The 17,272-nt window shown below is 41.5% G+C and overlaps 1 protein-coding gene across 1 annotated transcript in view; it reads right to left on the reverse strand.

Moving 5' to 3' along the window:
- The window catches only part of UBAC2 (UBA domain containing 2), a 77,629-nt gene that overhangs the window by 5,562 nt on the left and 54,795 nt on the right, over positions 1-17,272 (reverse strand). Inside the window, exon 7 of the mRNA XM_082218821.1 lies at positions 7,572-7,817. Within this exon, the coding sequence (XP_082074947.1) occupies positions 7,572-7,817 (246 nt within the window). The remainder of the gene's footprint in view (positions 1-7,571; positions 7,818-17,272) is intronic.

A 17,272-nucleotide genomic window follows, 5' to 3' on the forward strand; every position in this document is an offset into this window, starting at 1 on the left:
ATTCATTCATTCATTCATTCATTCATTCATTCATAAATAAGCAAGTAAGCTCAGGTTCAGTTGGCAAGCTAAGGCAAAATCATGGCTTTGATTTTGCAGCAGCAAAATGACCAAGGAGGAGCAAAATGGTCACAACCTCCTCTCTGAGAGCCTACGCATTTGCTTGTTCATGCTACACCACGATTTCATTGGGCATTATGTGCAAATAAGGGCACTGTGGTTCTTTTAAGAGCCTATTTACTAGAAATAAATCTGAAGCAACTTCTACCTAGGTGGCACCAGCAATTCCTTTCGCTTCTTTAGCAAATCTGACCTCATTCAAAGTTGCTATGTCCATTTTTTCTTCCAGATTTGCAAGCAAGCAGGCGTATTCGACCATTTTCTTACCTTAACTCTTCCTGTTATTTTTAGCATCTGCATCACTGAACTGTCACCTGACTTACACTAGTGGCAAGTTCTGGTCTACATTAGTTAGAAGGTCCTTGAAAAATATTTGATTATTTTGAAGAACTTAAGTTTTAATTATTCCCCATGGTGTGCGTATGTATATCTCAGAGGCAGACTGGGTTTATTCTCCCTTCCTCTCAGATTTGTGACAAGATTCCTTCCTTTCCTGTTTCTATAGGAATGTGGTTTCCTTCCTGCTGAGCCTATCAGTCGTGTTTCTCAGCAAGGTTCCTTCTTAAAAGGAATCTATTTTTGTCTACTTTGATTGTTTTTGTTTTCCTTTGGGTGGTGATTTTTCTTCCCTCTGCTGTCTAATGGCTTATCTGAATTAAAAAGTAACTTAATGTTCCTTTTCAGCCTTTTTAAAAATGGATGGCCTAATCTTAAGACTCGCTTTGCCTTATTTGTAGGCTCACATAATCCTAACTATGGCACATGCCACAGGGGGACAAAACATGGTTGCCATCATGTCAGCATCACCAGGGCCTTAGGTTGGCAGATATGACAAAGTAAAATTTCAGAGTGCCCACGTTGCACATCACAGAGTTAATTGCTTACCATTAATGCACCTATCTGGGCTGTTCTGTTCCTTTTTACTAACACGGGGGGGGGGGACGGGACCCACAATTCCCAGCTGGGTGTTCTGTCCGAGCTAGTGATCGTACAGTGGTACCTCGGGTTAAGTACTTAATTCGTTCCGGAGGTCTGTTCTTAACCTGAAACTGTTCTTAACCTGAAGCACCACTTTAGCTAATGGGGCCTCTTGCTGCTGCCGCACCGCTGGAACACGATTTCTGTTCTCATCCTGAAGCAAAGTTCTTAACCGGAGGTACTATTTCTGGGTTAGTGGAGTCTGTAACCTGAAGTGTCTGTAACCTGAAGCATATGTAACCTGAAGCGTATGTAACCCGAGGTACCACTGTAGTTTGTTTCACTCGGAACAAACCACAACAACAACCCAAAGTTTGTTCTTGGCTCACCAATAATAGTGTGCTTAAAGTGAAATACACCCTAATCTCTAGTTCAGCTGTGATTGGCTGAACATGGTAAACGGTTAACTACGGTTTACTAGGATGTGCAAACACAGCCATTGTCATTTAGTGCTCTCCATCTTTGAAACAGAAATAATAATGACCTAATGCATGGAGCTTTGAGAGGATATGAGATAAATATTACTGAAGTTGCACTAAAATAATTAGGAGTAGTCATGCTAACAGTGTGGTATATTAGCACCAGGTTACTGGAGGGTGTTACCTACATTACAATTTAATGAACGCTCCCTCCCCCCAAAGTAAGTAAGACTTGAACCCCCCCCCCCGTGTGTGTGTTCTTGTGTCTGTCTCTCTCCACCCCATTCAGATAGCCCGAAAATAACTTGGAAATTAGCAGCACAGAAACCTCTGTTCTCTTAAGTTCAATTAGTGCCTTTCTATTTTCTCTACTGTGAGGAACAGCTGGTTGATTTGGAGCGTTAATAGCCTGCCTCATTTCAAAAATTCCAGCAGCTTTCAGAGATGAGTAAAATTACAAGTCATTAGTAAAGATGAGCAAAATCAGTTCCTATCGCTCTCTGCTGCTGTGCAGAATTAACGAAAGACGAATATCCCTCTTCTTTAGCAGTGAGAAAAAGAGACTACATAAAGGCTGCAATCCTACACGCTGCTCTGAGGAAAAGACTCACTGAACACAAGGAGTCTGACTTCTGAGGAAAGATGCATAGGCCTGTGCTGTAAATATACTAATTCTGTTCTGACCTCTGTCACCTTCTTCTTTATAGCTCTATGAAGATTTTTATGAGTTGGTAAGCAGGTGATTTTTTTTTAATAGTTTTTTTTAGAGAGAACTGTTAAGAACAGCAGTTGCCTTTCTTTCCAAGGAGATTACTGTCCCCTCATCCTGCACATTACTGATTTCAGGAACTCTATTAAGCTCACCAGGTTTTTAACTGCATTGGTTAATTTTATGTATTTCTGCATTGTGGGCTTGTGTTTTCCAAGAAAGCAGGGTAGGAATCAAATGAATCAATCATCTCTTGATGAAGGGTGGCATATAAATTTAATAAATAATAATAAGTAATAAAATTAAAAATATAATATAGGACTAACATATATTAACTTCACTTCAACTGTCTAACCTTCTGAGAGGAAAAAGCCCCCTAGAATAAAATTTGCTTTACAAATATCGTAAAAATGAGGAGGGGGGAAGAAGGCGGAAATGGCCAATTGAGTTTCTTCAGACAAATAATTCCAAAATGTGTGTGCCCCAGCTAAGATAGTCTATGAACAGACAATCTTAAATTGCAAAAGAAGAGAAGGCAGGTCACGTCATATTACCATTTTAGCAGGTTAAAGGTAAAGGGACCCCTGACCATTAGGTCCAGTCGCAGACGACTCTGGGGTTGGGGCGCTCATCTCGCTTTATTGGCCGAGGGAGCCAGCGTACAGCTTCCAGGTCATGTTGCCAGCATGACTAAGCCGCTTCTGGCAAACCAGAGCAGTGCATGGAAACAGTTATTTGAGTCTAAAAACAAATAAGGAACAATTTGAACCCAGAAGTTCTAAACTTGCCTCTGCCTTGAACTCTTGGAAAGCCTCTATCTCTTAGCCTCTTATAGGGTTGGTGTAAGATTTCCTGAGATAATGTATGTCAAGTGCACGCCCTTTACCCAAAGAACATAGGGCGGATTACGTAAAAGATTAAAAAAAGTGTAAGAACTACAGAACCTAAAATCACCGGAAAGACAGCAGTGCACCAATACAGTACATCGGGTAGAGTCAACTAAAACCTCAACCCCACAAAAGCCTGGGCAACAAGGTCCATTTGCTGACCTGCTGCTTAAAGATGGAGCATGTTTGTGCAAGACGCATCTCAGTGCAAGATGCCGTTTAAGAAGGATACTATACAAATCCAAACCATTTGTTCTTATTATTTAGACATCAAATGTTCCCCTTCCTGTGCCTGTGAAACATCCTCCAAACTGTGATCTTCATTTACCATCATACGATCGGTTAATATAAAGGAAACAAGAGTAGGAGGAATATTTGAGAAACTGATTTTATCGCTGGCATGTTCAGCTAAGGCACCTCAGGTGACAGAGTTGTCAGCCTGGGGTACTGCTGTTAAACTCAGGCATTAAGAAAAAAAAACACTTCCCACATCTCCCTTGCCCTACGATGGCTTAGCAATGACTCTAGAAAGGGGCATGATATCGATGGGAAAGAAGAACAAAAACGGGATAACGGTGCTAAAGAAAAAAGAACAAACTTGTGGCCATTAACTCATTCTTGTTATTTTTCTACACATAAGTTAATAATGAAAGAAAATATTGTTATAACAAAACAAAACAAAACAAAACAAAACAAAACAAAAATTGGTCAAATGACTGTTCCAACCGACAGTAAAGGTAAAGGGACCCCTGACCATTAGTTCCAGTCGTGGACGACTCTGGGGTTGCAGTGCTCATCTCGCTTTATTGGCCAAGGGAGCCGGCGTACAGCTTCCGGGTCTTGTGGCCAGCATGACTAAGCCACTTCTGGCAAACCAGAGCAGCGCACGGAAACCACCGGAGCGGTACCTATTTATCTACTTGCACTTCGACGTGCTTTCGAACTGCTAGATTGGTAGGTGCAGGGACCGAGCAACGGGAGCTCACCCCATTGCGGGGATTTGAACCGCCAACCTTCTGATCAGCAAGCCCTAGGCAAGACCACAGCGCCACCTGCGTCCCTCCAACCAACAGTAGGTTGACACAAAAAGATGTTGAGCAAGTTCACACGTCATGATAACTCGCAGTTAAAATAAACAATGGTTTGATGCTCCTGCAACTACACTTGTTCACATGTAATGGGCTTAAGCATGACATGTGAACAAGTGCTCACGGTTCATTTCCCTCAAACAAACCACGAGTCCTAGGTGAAGAAACACCCTCGGTTTCTGCTCATGCTTTGTTTGGAGGGAAACAAAACACAAGAGCTTGTTCACACATAATGCTAAGCCCGTGCTGCAGTTTGTTTCCTCCTGGCTGGGGAAAGGTAGGAGGGAGCAAAGTGGACATGACTGAGCAGCATGTATTATTTTCAATATGGTTTAATGTGTCATGTGCACCAGACCATTACACATCGGTTCCCAAGGAAAGGGTGATGGCTCTCTGAAGAAGGCAACAGATATTCATGAACCTTAAGTCTCAAGTCTGTGGAAAGAACTCCTCAAATCTCTTCTTCAGATTAAAATAGGGGAAAACCCTAATAACAGACTTCCAACCAGGAGCTTTGAACAGCTGTCTGCATATCACTAACCTTTTGTAGAGCCTTCCTAGATCATGAAGGCAGCCAGATTTTATTCTTAAGTGTGCTACTCACACTTTCCCAAATTCACCATGAGTAGCATAATGGCCAGTCCCCACATCATAGGCCTGGAATGGGGAAGAGACATTGTGCAACTGGATTTGCGCCTCTATTTGAAAATTTAACAAATGAGGGCAAATAGATGCTTTAGCATTAGATAGGAGCATGGATCCCTTAGCGAACAAAGAAAAAAATAGGGATATACTCAGACAACAATATTCACTTCAGGCACTGATTCAGTGCTTCAGAAAACAGCCCAATTTGGTTTGGACTGATTGGGTCTGAATCCCAGTTTGAAAAATCCAACACTTCACATTTCCCCATTCACTATTATGAGGAAATAACAAAATGGCTATAACATTCTTCTGTTAGGCAGAATTGGATGAAACCTACAGATATAATAGTAGCTCTTCTTGGGCAAACTGCAGAAATATAAGTCCAGGAAATCAGAGGAAAAGCTCCTGAATTTTTAATTCCAAACATCTACTTTGTCTCTTCATCACCACTTGTTATGCCCTCTTTTCAGTTTTCTAAACAAAGAAGCCCCCAAAACAATCTCTTTATCATTCTGGTTCCCATTTTCTGTGCTTTTTCAAACTCTATGATATACTTTTGAGATTGGATGATACCAAATGCTGCCATGCCATGGATTTATATATTTACAAAGCAACCTGGTAAAGCCAAGATGGAAAGTGTCTGATCACTGTTTTTATTTCAAACCAAACACAAAGCTTGGGAACAGATTGATCATATGACCTTTGTCTAAAAAACAGACAAACACTCTTAAACCAGCTTTTCCAACCTTTACTTAAAGCTTATATATCTCACAATAGAAATGCAGACAGATTGTTAACCAATAATGGAAGAATACAGACAATGTTTATAGAGGGAGAAAATAAATCAACCAATTTAAACACCCTGCCAGAGTTTCACAAATATGCCTTCATGTTAAAGGGGTTGTGTGCAGTTGCTATGGCAATCTTACTTTTCATATCCCTGCTTTCATTTAGATCTTGGTTCCTACTGGAAAGAACACTGTTGTTCAAGACAGTCAGTGGGAAGGAGAATGTTGGGAAATTGAGCAAATTAAAGAAGAAGGGGCTTCGGGAAATGTATTTGTAAGGGGAAGTGTGTAGGCGGTTTCAACACCTTGATAACAAGTGTTGCAGAAGACACTGCCCTCAAAAAAGTTTATGCAAACCTATCCATTCTGGCAGATTCTCTAGGATATAGACTGACCCACTGAAGGCACAAATATCCCTCCAAGTTTGGGCTAGTCAAGAAGATGTGGGTCTTGCTCATGCCCCCTCTTTGAATGTCATGCCACTTATATCAAGAAATGACAGATAACAGGAGAGGGTTCTCATTCCATATTGGCCTAATATAATGCAATGGGGAAAGAAAAATTAAGCACCATCAATATGAATTGTGCACAATAAAATGGAAATGAATATCGGAGAGGTCTATTTTATATTACAACTGTGGCATCTGCAGGCCATATTAAATAATAATAATTTATTATTTGTACCCTGCCCATCTGGCTGGGCTTCCCCAGCCACTCTGGGCGGCTTCCATAGAAACCAAAAAACACTAAAATATCATACATTAAAAACTTCCCTGAAGTGTACTTATATTTGCATAAGGTACTCAGACTTATTAACTTTTTATCATATGTTTCTTATATGTTTCAACTAGTCTTAATCCTTCTACCTCTTTGAATGAGGGAAAGGGGGGGATCATTAAAGAACTGAGAAAGTCCACTTAGGGGGCCCTCTCCACCACTTCCTGCAGGGTCAAGGGCCACTTGGAGAATGCTTGGTGGGGCCCCTAGCTATTCTCCTCCAACAATGCCCCTTGCTACATCATAGGATGGATTCATTTCAGAGGGACTACCGGGTGTGGGGTGCACAGTATCAACTAGAGGCCAGCCACTGAGAGGAGCTCTGCTATATAGCCCCCTCCCCAAATGTCCACAAACCTTTGCCCCCTGAAATAGTCACCCCTAGTTTCACTACCTCTTTTTGCACCCAGCGTGCCAAATTTCAAATCCAAAGCTTAGAAAAGCAGCCCTTCAGCTCACCCCTAAATATAGATATATCTAAGTACCTATAAGGGACGTGGGTGGCGCTGTGGGTTAAACCACAGAGCCTAGGACTTGCCAATCAGAAGGTCGGCGGTTCGAATCCCCGTGACGGGGTGAGCTCCTGTTGCTCAGTCCCTGCTCCTGCCAACCTAGCAGTTCAAAAGCACGTCAAAGTGCAAGTAGATAAATAGGTACCGCTCTGGCGGGAAGGTAAATGGCGTTTCTGTGTGCTGCTCTGGTTCGCCAGAAGTGGCTTAGTCATGCTGGCCACATGACCCAGAAGCTGTACGCCTGCTCCCTCGGCCAATAAAGCGAGATGAGCGCCGCAACCCCAGAGTCGGCCACGACTGGACCTAATGGTCAGGGGTCCATTTACCTTTTAAGTACCTATAGCCCTGTAATCCCAAGTCCAGCCTCTAGGAGGAAAAGATGCTCTGCCAAGGTCTGGGAGACGCTACCACCGCCACCACCCTCTGCCACATCCCTACAAAAACCACACATTTCTGGAGAGTCTTGGGGCAGGGAAAGGGGACATTGTGAGAGGTACTTCTCAAGTATCCTTGAAGGTTCGTAATGGTTTCAAATGCATAGAAAGCCTTGACTCTTTTGGGGGCTGCTTAGCACCCCTCGATCTAGATAAAACAAATTACGCTCTACAAATAAGCTAAATCCCCCAGGCAATATGATATTTTCTTTACCTGCTGCTGTCTTTGATGCCTCATCTGGGCAAACTGAGACATCAAGATTTGCCTATCCAATAGCTCCATTCTTTGTTGCCTCTGTATGTCCACAGTTGCTCCCATTCCAACGCTTATCTCACTGGATGGCTCCACAGATGAGAAAATTGGTTCAAGAGTCCAAGCAAATATTCTCGCCACACCACTGGGTACACAAAGTACATGGTACACTTTTAGCACGCTGCTGCTGTAGCACATTCCAGAAATCTGAAAGCAAAAATAATCAACAATTCTTAATATGCAGTTTTAAGAATGCCAATTGACTAGCAAAATTTGGATAACATTTATCTGAACAATTAGATTTAATGACACATCATTACCTCATAACTGCATATGAATTTCAAAAGGTTGCTTTTAATGTGAAAGCAAAACTCCAAAGATGACGAATCTTGTCTCACACATGGTTCCAGATTTTACTGAAGCACAAATATATCACAAAGAATATGGTTCTGGCAAGTAATACAAAGAAGAACCAACTCTTTGAATAACTGTCCAACTAAATGTGGGCAGGCAAGATGAGAAATTAGGAGGGAAGTTAGTTATCTATTCCACAGCAGACTCTACTTGGGAACTTCACAAGGAAAATGTTTACAAATGGCACAAATCACCCATTTCTCTATGTAAACACAACAACAGGCCCCACTTGCTCTAGAAAAGGTAATTTTCCTTCATCTAAGTCATAACTGTTTAATCATTACAACATATCAAAGAAAGAAGTTACATCATCCAACAGGTTAATATTGCTTGTCCAAATTAATAAATTTATGCCTGATTTTTACTACAATTACATTATTTTATTATCTTAAATCAGACGGATGTTTTTAGAAACTAATACATGCCTCAAGAATATTTTGGGGGGATGAAAAGGGTATGGGAGATGGCAGATATAGATGGGGAAATTTCAAGTCAGGGTGACGGTTTATTTACCTGCTGAAACTTCAAGCAGTTCAGAGGCCCCTCTTTGGCAATATCACCACTGCCTATGTGTCATGGGTATTCAGCATAAGTTCTTTTCTGCTTGGAGCTGCAACTAAGCTACCCACTTGGCCAGATGAGTGGATATTTGCCTCAAGAAAATTGAAACATTGGTATTGGCAAAAGGGCCAGGATCTTTTGTTAAGCAAGTGCCTTAACTGTCCTGCTTTAGGACAGGAAAGTCTGTTTTCTCCCGGAACAAATACTGTAAGAGTAGAGATGAACAGGCTCTTTCTTCCACTCATTTTGTCCATGTGTAAGATGCAACCAGCACAAGAGCAGCATGCATTTTTCTTTTCTCAGAAGAGATACGATCTTACACATATAAGACATTGTGGGGAGAGGCATAGCTCGTGTCTGAGACAGTGTTCGTTTCCTCCTTGGAGTCTAATGTGGCATGGTGAAGATGCACCACATTCACTCCCAACTCTACTTTGGTAAAAAGAGAACATAATCACAGTGTGTGTGTGTGTGTGTGTGTGTGTGTGTGTGTGTGTGTGTGTGTTGGTGTTGATGTTGCCTAAGATCCACCAGTTAGCTATCCCTGTAGGAAACTAAGAGAGACATTTAACTGTCACATATGCTGATACCGTGCAACATCAGGACTGATGCATCTATACTGGTGTAAAATGTCTTAAAACCACAAAAGGAGATGGTGCATTATACCTATTTCCATTTGCCCTATCAAGCATTTATGCGTATTTAGTGGTGTTTGACTTGGTTTTTTACTTTCTTTGACACTCTGAACTTCCTCTTCTGCTAGTTTATAAGTTATCACCCGAGAAGCTAAACACAGGCAAATTCAAGCTGTTTTTCTTTCTGCGTGAAGATCTTTTTACAATCCAATTGCTTTCTAAATGAACTCTATTACAGCATTATCCCGGAATCTTAATGCACAAACTAAAAAGGTTGAAAGGATATATATTCACGCAAGAGCCTAACCAATTAATTAGTCAGCAAGCTAAATGAGGTGGAGTCATATTTTGTATTCTCTCCAGGGTTTACTTATGCTTTTAAAGAGTAGCTAAACTGTCCTAGAGCAGAGATCAGTATTGTTATGGTGTAAGCAGAGGACCCTTCGCATTGTGCATAAAATCTGGCACATTATTTTAACAAGCCTCTTCTTTTCCCCTTGGATTAGCATTGTCAAATGTCCTCATTTGAAACACACATCGCTGTCTAGTGGTCTGCACCCTCCCATCGCAACACTAAACCACAAAGAAAAAAGGAAGTGGCTGTGGCTTTGTTTTCACTTCCGATAAATCAAACAGACATTCTGTGCTGACACGCTATAGGACAGAGATGCCCATTTGCACTCCTTTTGCTTAAATGGAAGATTTAACAATTCAGCTAGAATCATCCACATTCCACTGAGCATGAAAAAGGGAAGAAGTAATGAATGACAGCCAAAACCCGTTGCCAGGCATGTGAAACAAGACTGTCCCATCATTTTGTTCAGCCTTCTTCCCTTTGCCTTCTGTGAGCAAACGTCAGGAAGCCAAGGGACAATTTCATTACTCTAAGTTTCCAGCACATTCATCATGACTCACAAACCCTTTCCAGTTTAGGATAGTACTTAAGCAACACCATATTGGCCCCAACAAAAGTTCTGCAGTACAGCTGATTTGAAAACAAGTGCTGTTTTGAAATACTGGCTACCGATGTGAAATCAAAGGCCGGCATATGGCTCAAGGGGCAGGTGGACTCCAGATGTTTTGGGACTACAACTCCCATCATCCCTAGCTAACAGGACCAGCGGTCAGGGATGATGGGAATTGTAGTCCCAACACATCTGGAGGGCTGAGGTTGCCTCTGCCTCCTCCAGAACAAAACCTCCTCACACTTTACATTTCAACACGACTCCCTACCTAACTCCCAACTTCAGTTCCAACCAACACCTCCCACTCGACTCGACTTAACTCACTCTCTCCCTCCAAAGCCTCTCCTTTTAAACTCTCCCTCCTGGAACCACAGCCAATCAGAGGCTGCCTTTCTTTAACCATTTGCTGGCAGGAGATAAAAGTAAAAAGCCCTATGCCTGGGCTAAGGGTACAGGTCCTCTTATGAATCTGTAGCTGAACAGGAAACAGAGAGCAGGAATAAATCAGCAGTAGTCACAATGGAAACATATAAAAAGGATTTGTATTGGGACTGGCCCGTTTAACTTGCTTATAAAACGGTGTTGAGTTACGCTGGGGTGAGCAGTGTGGTTTGCTGATGACCTCAAATGATTCAAGGTGAAAAGAAAAAGGCGACTGCCAAGATTCCCAAAATGATTTCTCCGAACTTGGGGAGCAGGCAACAAAATGACAAACACAGTTCAAAGTAAGAGTACAACGAAATACAGTGAGGCAAAATCTCCTAACTTCGTATGTACACTAATGGAGTTTGAGCTGATGGTGATGAACAAGGAAACCGACCTTAGTTGTCCTGGGTGGGTAGCCAATAAAATCAAATCACAGCAGCTGCGAAAAATGTGACTCCCACCCTAGCATTAGCAAAGCGACTAAAAATGAAACTCCCAATACCACAATGCCTTTATACCAGGAGTGGCAAACCTCTGGCCTAAGGGCCAGATGTATCCTGCAGCCCTGCCCAACATCTGGCTTGTAGTCTCTTCCCCTTGCCCCCTCCCCACAACTAAATTAAGCTTTAAAAAAAGCTTCCATTGCTGCCAATGGCAGGATTATTAAAAGTCTCACTGCAGCTGGGGTGGATCTTTCAGGGGTGTCACAGGTAGGGAGGGGGGGCTTAGCCCTCCACCCGGTGCACCATCAGTTTGTCAGTCATATTTTTATTGTTTGCAGTACAATATCACTCACTCCCCACTCCTCAAAACCCCCGGGCAATTCAAGAGCAAGTTAAATATAAATGTTCAGAAAAGCCAAGTTCTCAGAACTTCAAAATGCCAAGTTCCCCAAATCATTTAGGTTAAAAAGTCCCATGGCAGTTGACACTGTTTAAGATTTTAGAAGTAGTTCATAACTATCTTGATGCAGCTAGTGCGTATAAAGCGAGCCTTGTCTATGTCACCCAGCGGCTATTTAATTCCCAAAGCATTTGACCTCCTAAATTATTATGAAATGGACAGATCAATCTATCCATAGTTGATTACAGGAAGAGTAATGAAGAATGTATTACACAATATCTTCAGTCTGGCCTGATCTGCCTACAGAAAGGTGGTTCCGTCAGATATTTTGTGGGCATAGTTTGAAATATAAGCTGAGTAAATGCATGCCCTAACAAGGGGTGGGGGAGTTACCGATAATTTCTGCAGATAAACAGTTCATTTATGGCCAGATTTAATTTTAATATTCCAAACTGAAGGCTAAGAATCTTTCATATAGTCAAAGCTCATTTTGGAAACTTCAGCAAAAATTACATCACAGATCTTATGGTCAGAAATGTCCAAAGATAACATTTGAAATGGAATAACTTGACAACAAATGATCACGACGCCTACAAAACACAGTTCTCCTAAATCTTGCTAAATTAGCAAGATTTTTTAATGGAGAATAAGGATATCAGTGGCTACTAGTTATGATTGCTATAGTCTAGCTCCAGGACCAGAAACAGTATGTCTCTGAATACCAGTCACTCTAGCACAACATTAGAAGGCAATTGCCAGATCAAGGGTTTCCCCCCCAGTCACCAGTTTGACCACTGTAGGAAACAGAATGGTGAACTAGACAGGCTTTGGTATGATCTGGCAGCATTTCTGAAATCTAGATCTCAATGTTGGACAAAAGACTAATCTTTCCACTACCTAGTAATCTTTGCACAGAACACAGCACAATCAAAAATGCAATCCGACTTTCTTTTTTTAAACTTTTTATTTTAGAATACATTACATACACACATGCAAAAAAACAATGAGGAAATGGAAATATAAAGGGGGTGGGGTAAAGGACATCATTCAGTTTAACGTGCAATAAATAATGAATTAAAGTCCACAATACAACATGTCCTTCCTATCTCAGAAGCTGCATGTGTCACATTTTTAAGCCCAGAACAAGTAAAAAAACCAAAACAAAAAACCAAACTATTTTGTAGATAGTTCTCGTGGCTTAAAACAAGAGGAAAACTTTTACTCTGTGACAGTTACTAGCTGGAATCACTAACAGAGGCTGCCAAGGGTAGCTTGAAAAAGGAGTGCAGATCTATGGTTTTGTCAAAGGAGTGCCATGTGCATAACGATGTAAACATTAACATTGACATGGTATTCATTCATTCATTCATTCATTCATTCACTCAATTTGCATCCCACCTCCCCCCCCCCCCGAGGTGGGAGAAAAGCCCAGAGCATCAGACACAGTAATGATAAAACATTAAAAACACAACAGGTAAAAACCGTTTAAATATTATAAAAAAAGGGTTACAGTGTACTGCCTTAGTAAAATGCCTTAGTAAAAGGAATGTTTTTCAATTTCTCTTGAAAGTTAATCATGAGGGAGACAGATGCACCTTACTAGGGAGGATATTCCACAAATGAGGAGCCACCACTGAAAAGGTCCTTCACAGCTCATCGTCAACCAGGCAGCCAGCTTATTTGAAGGCAACTTTCCAGTTTTTGTAAATATAATGAGTTGGATCCAAAGGTCCCTCAATCAAAAGAAGGGAACCTTTGTATTCAATACGACATATTTTTGGCATTGGTAATAAACACTGAAAGGAAACACAGCTGGACTGCAACTTAAAACTTGCCAAGTCTGCACCAAATAAAAGTTTCATAAACATTTGAAAATAAATTAAAATTCTCCAGTGAAGTTACCCACTCTCTAACAAAAGTAAGACTGCACACTGAGGCCAAAAGTCCTTTAGCAACGGTAGATCTCCCAAGATAGCTCAGTCAGAAGGGTATGAGACACTACAATCTCAAGGTTGTTGGTTAGAGCCCCGCATTGGGCAAAAGATTCCTGCATTGCAGTGGTTTGGACTAGATGACTCTTATGGTTCCTTCCAACTCTACAATTCTATGATTCCAAGACCTTCAAGCTTCAAACACAGTTCCTAAAAGGCTACCCTGTGGCTTACAGCAACTAAGTTCATCCTTCCTCAGCCTCCCAAGGGTGACCCTATATAGGGAAGCTCATTCAAATATCAATGGATGACATTTTACCCATGGATGCATTCCTCCAAACTCAATAAAGTTGCATATTACGTCACCAGCCTATGCTTATGGGACAGAGCACGGAACAAATGTTACAGAGTGCTGGAATTAACCCTACCACCTGGGATTCAGATTTTATGTTGCAGTACATTTTCTGCATTGGCAGGAGGTTGACTGGTTGACCTCTGAGATCCCCTTCAGCTCTATGAGTAGCACAGACAATGATTCACTTAAGGATTATGCAGTATTAGCTTTTTGCAAGCTTTCAAGTAGGGTACAATATCAATTTGAGGTCCATGAATTTTCAAATGATAACGAACTATCCTTTGAAAATGCAAATCACACAATGCATTTTGGAAATGAGTGTCAGGTCTGTCGAAGTCTGCCATTCTAACTGCAGAAACAGCAACTTGAATGTCTAGGCAACTGATAAAGCAATCACTACCTTACTCACCTCTGATTGCTGGTACTTCTTGTTCTGTGGTTTGCTGACAAAACATGAGAACAAAACAAGAGTCCTATGCTTTCAAACAGACTTCCAACTAAATAAATGTGACAGACAAGAGATACTGAAAGAAAAACCAGTCACGGAAGTTGAAGGCAAGTATTAAAATTCCACTTTAAATATTTGGAAGTTTTGTAAGAACCCAAAGAATGCCAACTTTTATTTTAAAATATTTCTGTTCATCATGCTACATTTTCACATGGTAAAAAGTAACACAGGATCACCTAATGAAGGACAGCTCTAAGACCACTTTGCACCTGTTGGATCTGCATAGCTCTGAACATTAAAAAGTCCACTTCTTCTGTTATCCACAACTGAAATGCCATTTTGCTGCATATTTATGCTACATGAAAATGTCCCTACAGCTGTGACTTGGGGCAGCCTGGGACTGATTTCCACTATGAGAAAATAACCATTATCAGAAGAAACCTTAAAAAACCTGACCCCAAGAAGCATTTCTCAAATGCAGCCACTTTTATAAAGAGAGGATGTTGAATCTAAAGCAGCCTGGAAATGAATACACAGGATAGGTCAAACAGGTGGGCATTTAGAGTAGCATTGGTGATTAGCAAGGGCAAGTATTTTAGAAAAGGCATTTTTCATTCTCTTGCAAAGATTTTATGAAATATATCAGTACCAGAAGGGAAGACTGTCAAGCATCTAACTACTTATGTACTCTTGCCAAAGTGTACATTAGAGTATAGCTTGAAGTCATGCCAAAGGCACAGTGCAATTCAATTCATGGGCTTTTGTCTTCCACATACAGGAAGCTACATCTGTCAAAGGATGTCAAGGAAGACTGTTTCCCCTCATCTGTCCAAATAATCAGTGTAAGCATTTCTTTGTTTCGAAAACAGAAATGAAAGCCTCAGTTTTCCTGCCCATTATTCCAAAAATATCAGCTATCAACCAGCCACACAAAGAAAAACAAGTCGCCTTGGCCTAATATGGGCTAAACGATTAAATTATAAGAGACTAAAAATAAGCTTCTTAAAGCATAAGCTTTATTTGTAGTCTAATGCAGAGATGAATACAAATGCTAAATTAAACAAAGGAAACTGTATTAAACATTACGTCTGAAAAGCTAAGTCTGAAAAGCAAAATGACAACCCTGTTACCACTGGCTTGCGCTCATGCCTATGAACCACGAGCCAGGCTCCTGGATATATTTAGATTTGCCTGCATTGTGTGCGTAAGTCTACTTCCCAGTCTCAGTCCATTGTAAACAAGATGAAAGAGATGTAGTAGCATTCACAGGTCCTATCCACTAACGTCAGCCGTCAACTTTTACAATATTGTGACCTGAAGTAAAGTGAATTTGATATGACCTTAGAGGCAGAATGTTGCAAATCATAGACGCTTCAGGGTTGGTAAAGTCAACTTTAGGGTTTTGTATTTGTTTTTAATGGAAATGTGGAATGATAACAGTTTTACGTACAGCAGAACAAAGCTAGCAGCTGGCTAGGCTAAATTCAGCTTGCTAAGAGGTGTTTTCCCCACAGATGCAAGTTCACTGGAAAATGAGGAACATGGAGGAATGACACCTGCGGCAATGGGACTTGGGAGCAGGAATCATCTGGCAAAACTAGGTGTTAACCAGACTTCTTAACTTCCAAATTTACAAACTGTGGTGCACACCCCATGGATGCATGTGTTTGGGACAAGACAAAGTGTGTGCAAGGTTTCTGAGAGGAAACCTTAATCAAGGTTAGGCATTGCTGTCTCTAAGGGAGACAGACTTGGCATAAAATACAGATGGCGTTAGGGTGATGAAGTTTCAAGGAGAGGATCATACCTTAACTTTTTCTCCAACCCCTAGCAACTGAGGCTTGACATTGCAGCTATCACTTACTCCAGGCATAGGCAAACTCAACTCTCCAGATGTTTTCAGACTACAGTTCCCATCATCCCTGACCACTGGTCCTGTTAGCTAGGGATGATGGGAGTTGTAGTTCCAAAACATCTGGAGGGCAGAGTTTGCCTATGCCTGACTTACTCTGTGCTTTGGGAACATTTTCTGCCATATATAAAAGAGTGTGCCTGAAACTATGTGGAAGAATTGCTATATCATACATCTAACAGCTAACTAGCACTGAGCTACGAGGTCCAGAAAGGGCTGCTGGTTAGAAGAAGGCTTTGAGTTCAAAATGTCTGATAAACAGAGCTTCAACTACAATATCCCAAATTGAAAATTTGCAGAAATTGTAGATGGAACATCCCTTAAGATCTGCAAAGGGCCTCTCTCTACTTTCAGGAGTGCAGGGAATGGCAGCCCAGACAAAGGCTTTCTCCACTGAAGCTAACTTGTGGAACTCCCTCTCCAAAGAGGTGCACATAGCAGCCTCATTGTACCACCTCTGTCGCATGTTGAAGATGTACCTCTTAACACTAGCCTTTCTTTGACAGCACAGGTCCCAATTTGGCCTGTGAGGCAATTTCCCTTAAACTCACCCACCCACCTGCCCCACAAGTGGTGTGGGGAATCAGCTGACGAATGGCGACTTCAACCCTGCTAGATTGGCTGTGTGACTGAGTTTCTTGAGCCCTGCAGAAAGCAGCTTTGCTAGCCCTATGCTCAGTGTTTTGCCAAGCATGAGGTAGGCCCTGTCTAATCTTTAAAATTCATTTTATGGGCAAGATGGTCAAGGGCATTCTGGCAGCTTGATCCAGTATTCCTGGAGGAAACCATTTATCTTGATCCTTTTTCAATCTGATTTTTCCACCCTGGTTTATAGACGGAAATTGCCTTGGTATCCTAGTGGATAACCTGCACCAAAAGATGGATGGTAAGAGTCTGAATCTGTCGGTTGACCTGTATCTCTAATCAACATTCAATACCACCAGCCACAGTATTAGTGTGAGTCAACTATGCAGTGTGACTTTATTCCTGGAGGGCAGACTCTAGAAAGCAGAGCTGGAGGACTGCTATTGGACTATGGGTCCATCTTATCCTCAGTGCTTTCTAAGATCTACATCTGGGGTGAAGGACTTCTGGACCTACGAATACTGCTGGACTCCAACTCACTTCAGGTCCCACCAGCATAACTAATGTTTGGAGATGATGTGAGTTAT

Source organism: Podarcis vaucheri, assembly GCF_965113315.1.
Source record: "Podarcis vaucheri genome assembly, chromosome: 4".
In the NCBI taxonomy this organism is placed as follows: Eukaryota; Metazoa; Chordata; class Lepidosauria; order Squamata; family Lacertidae; genus Podarcis; species Podarcis vaucheri.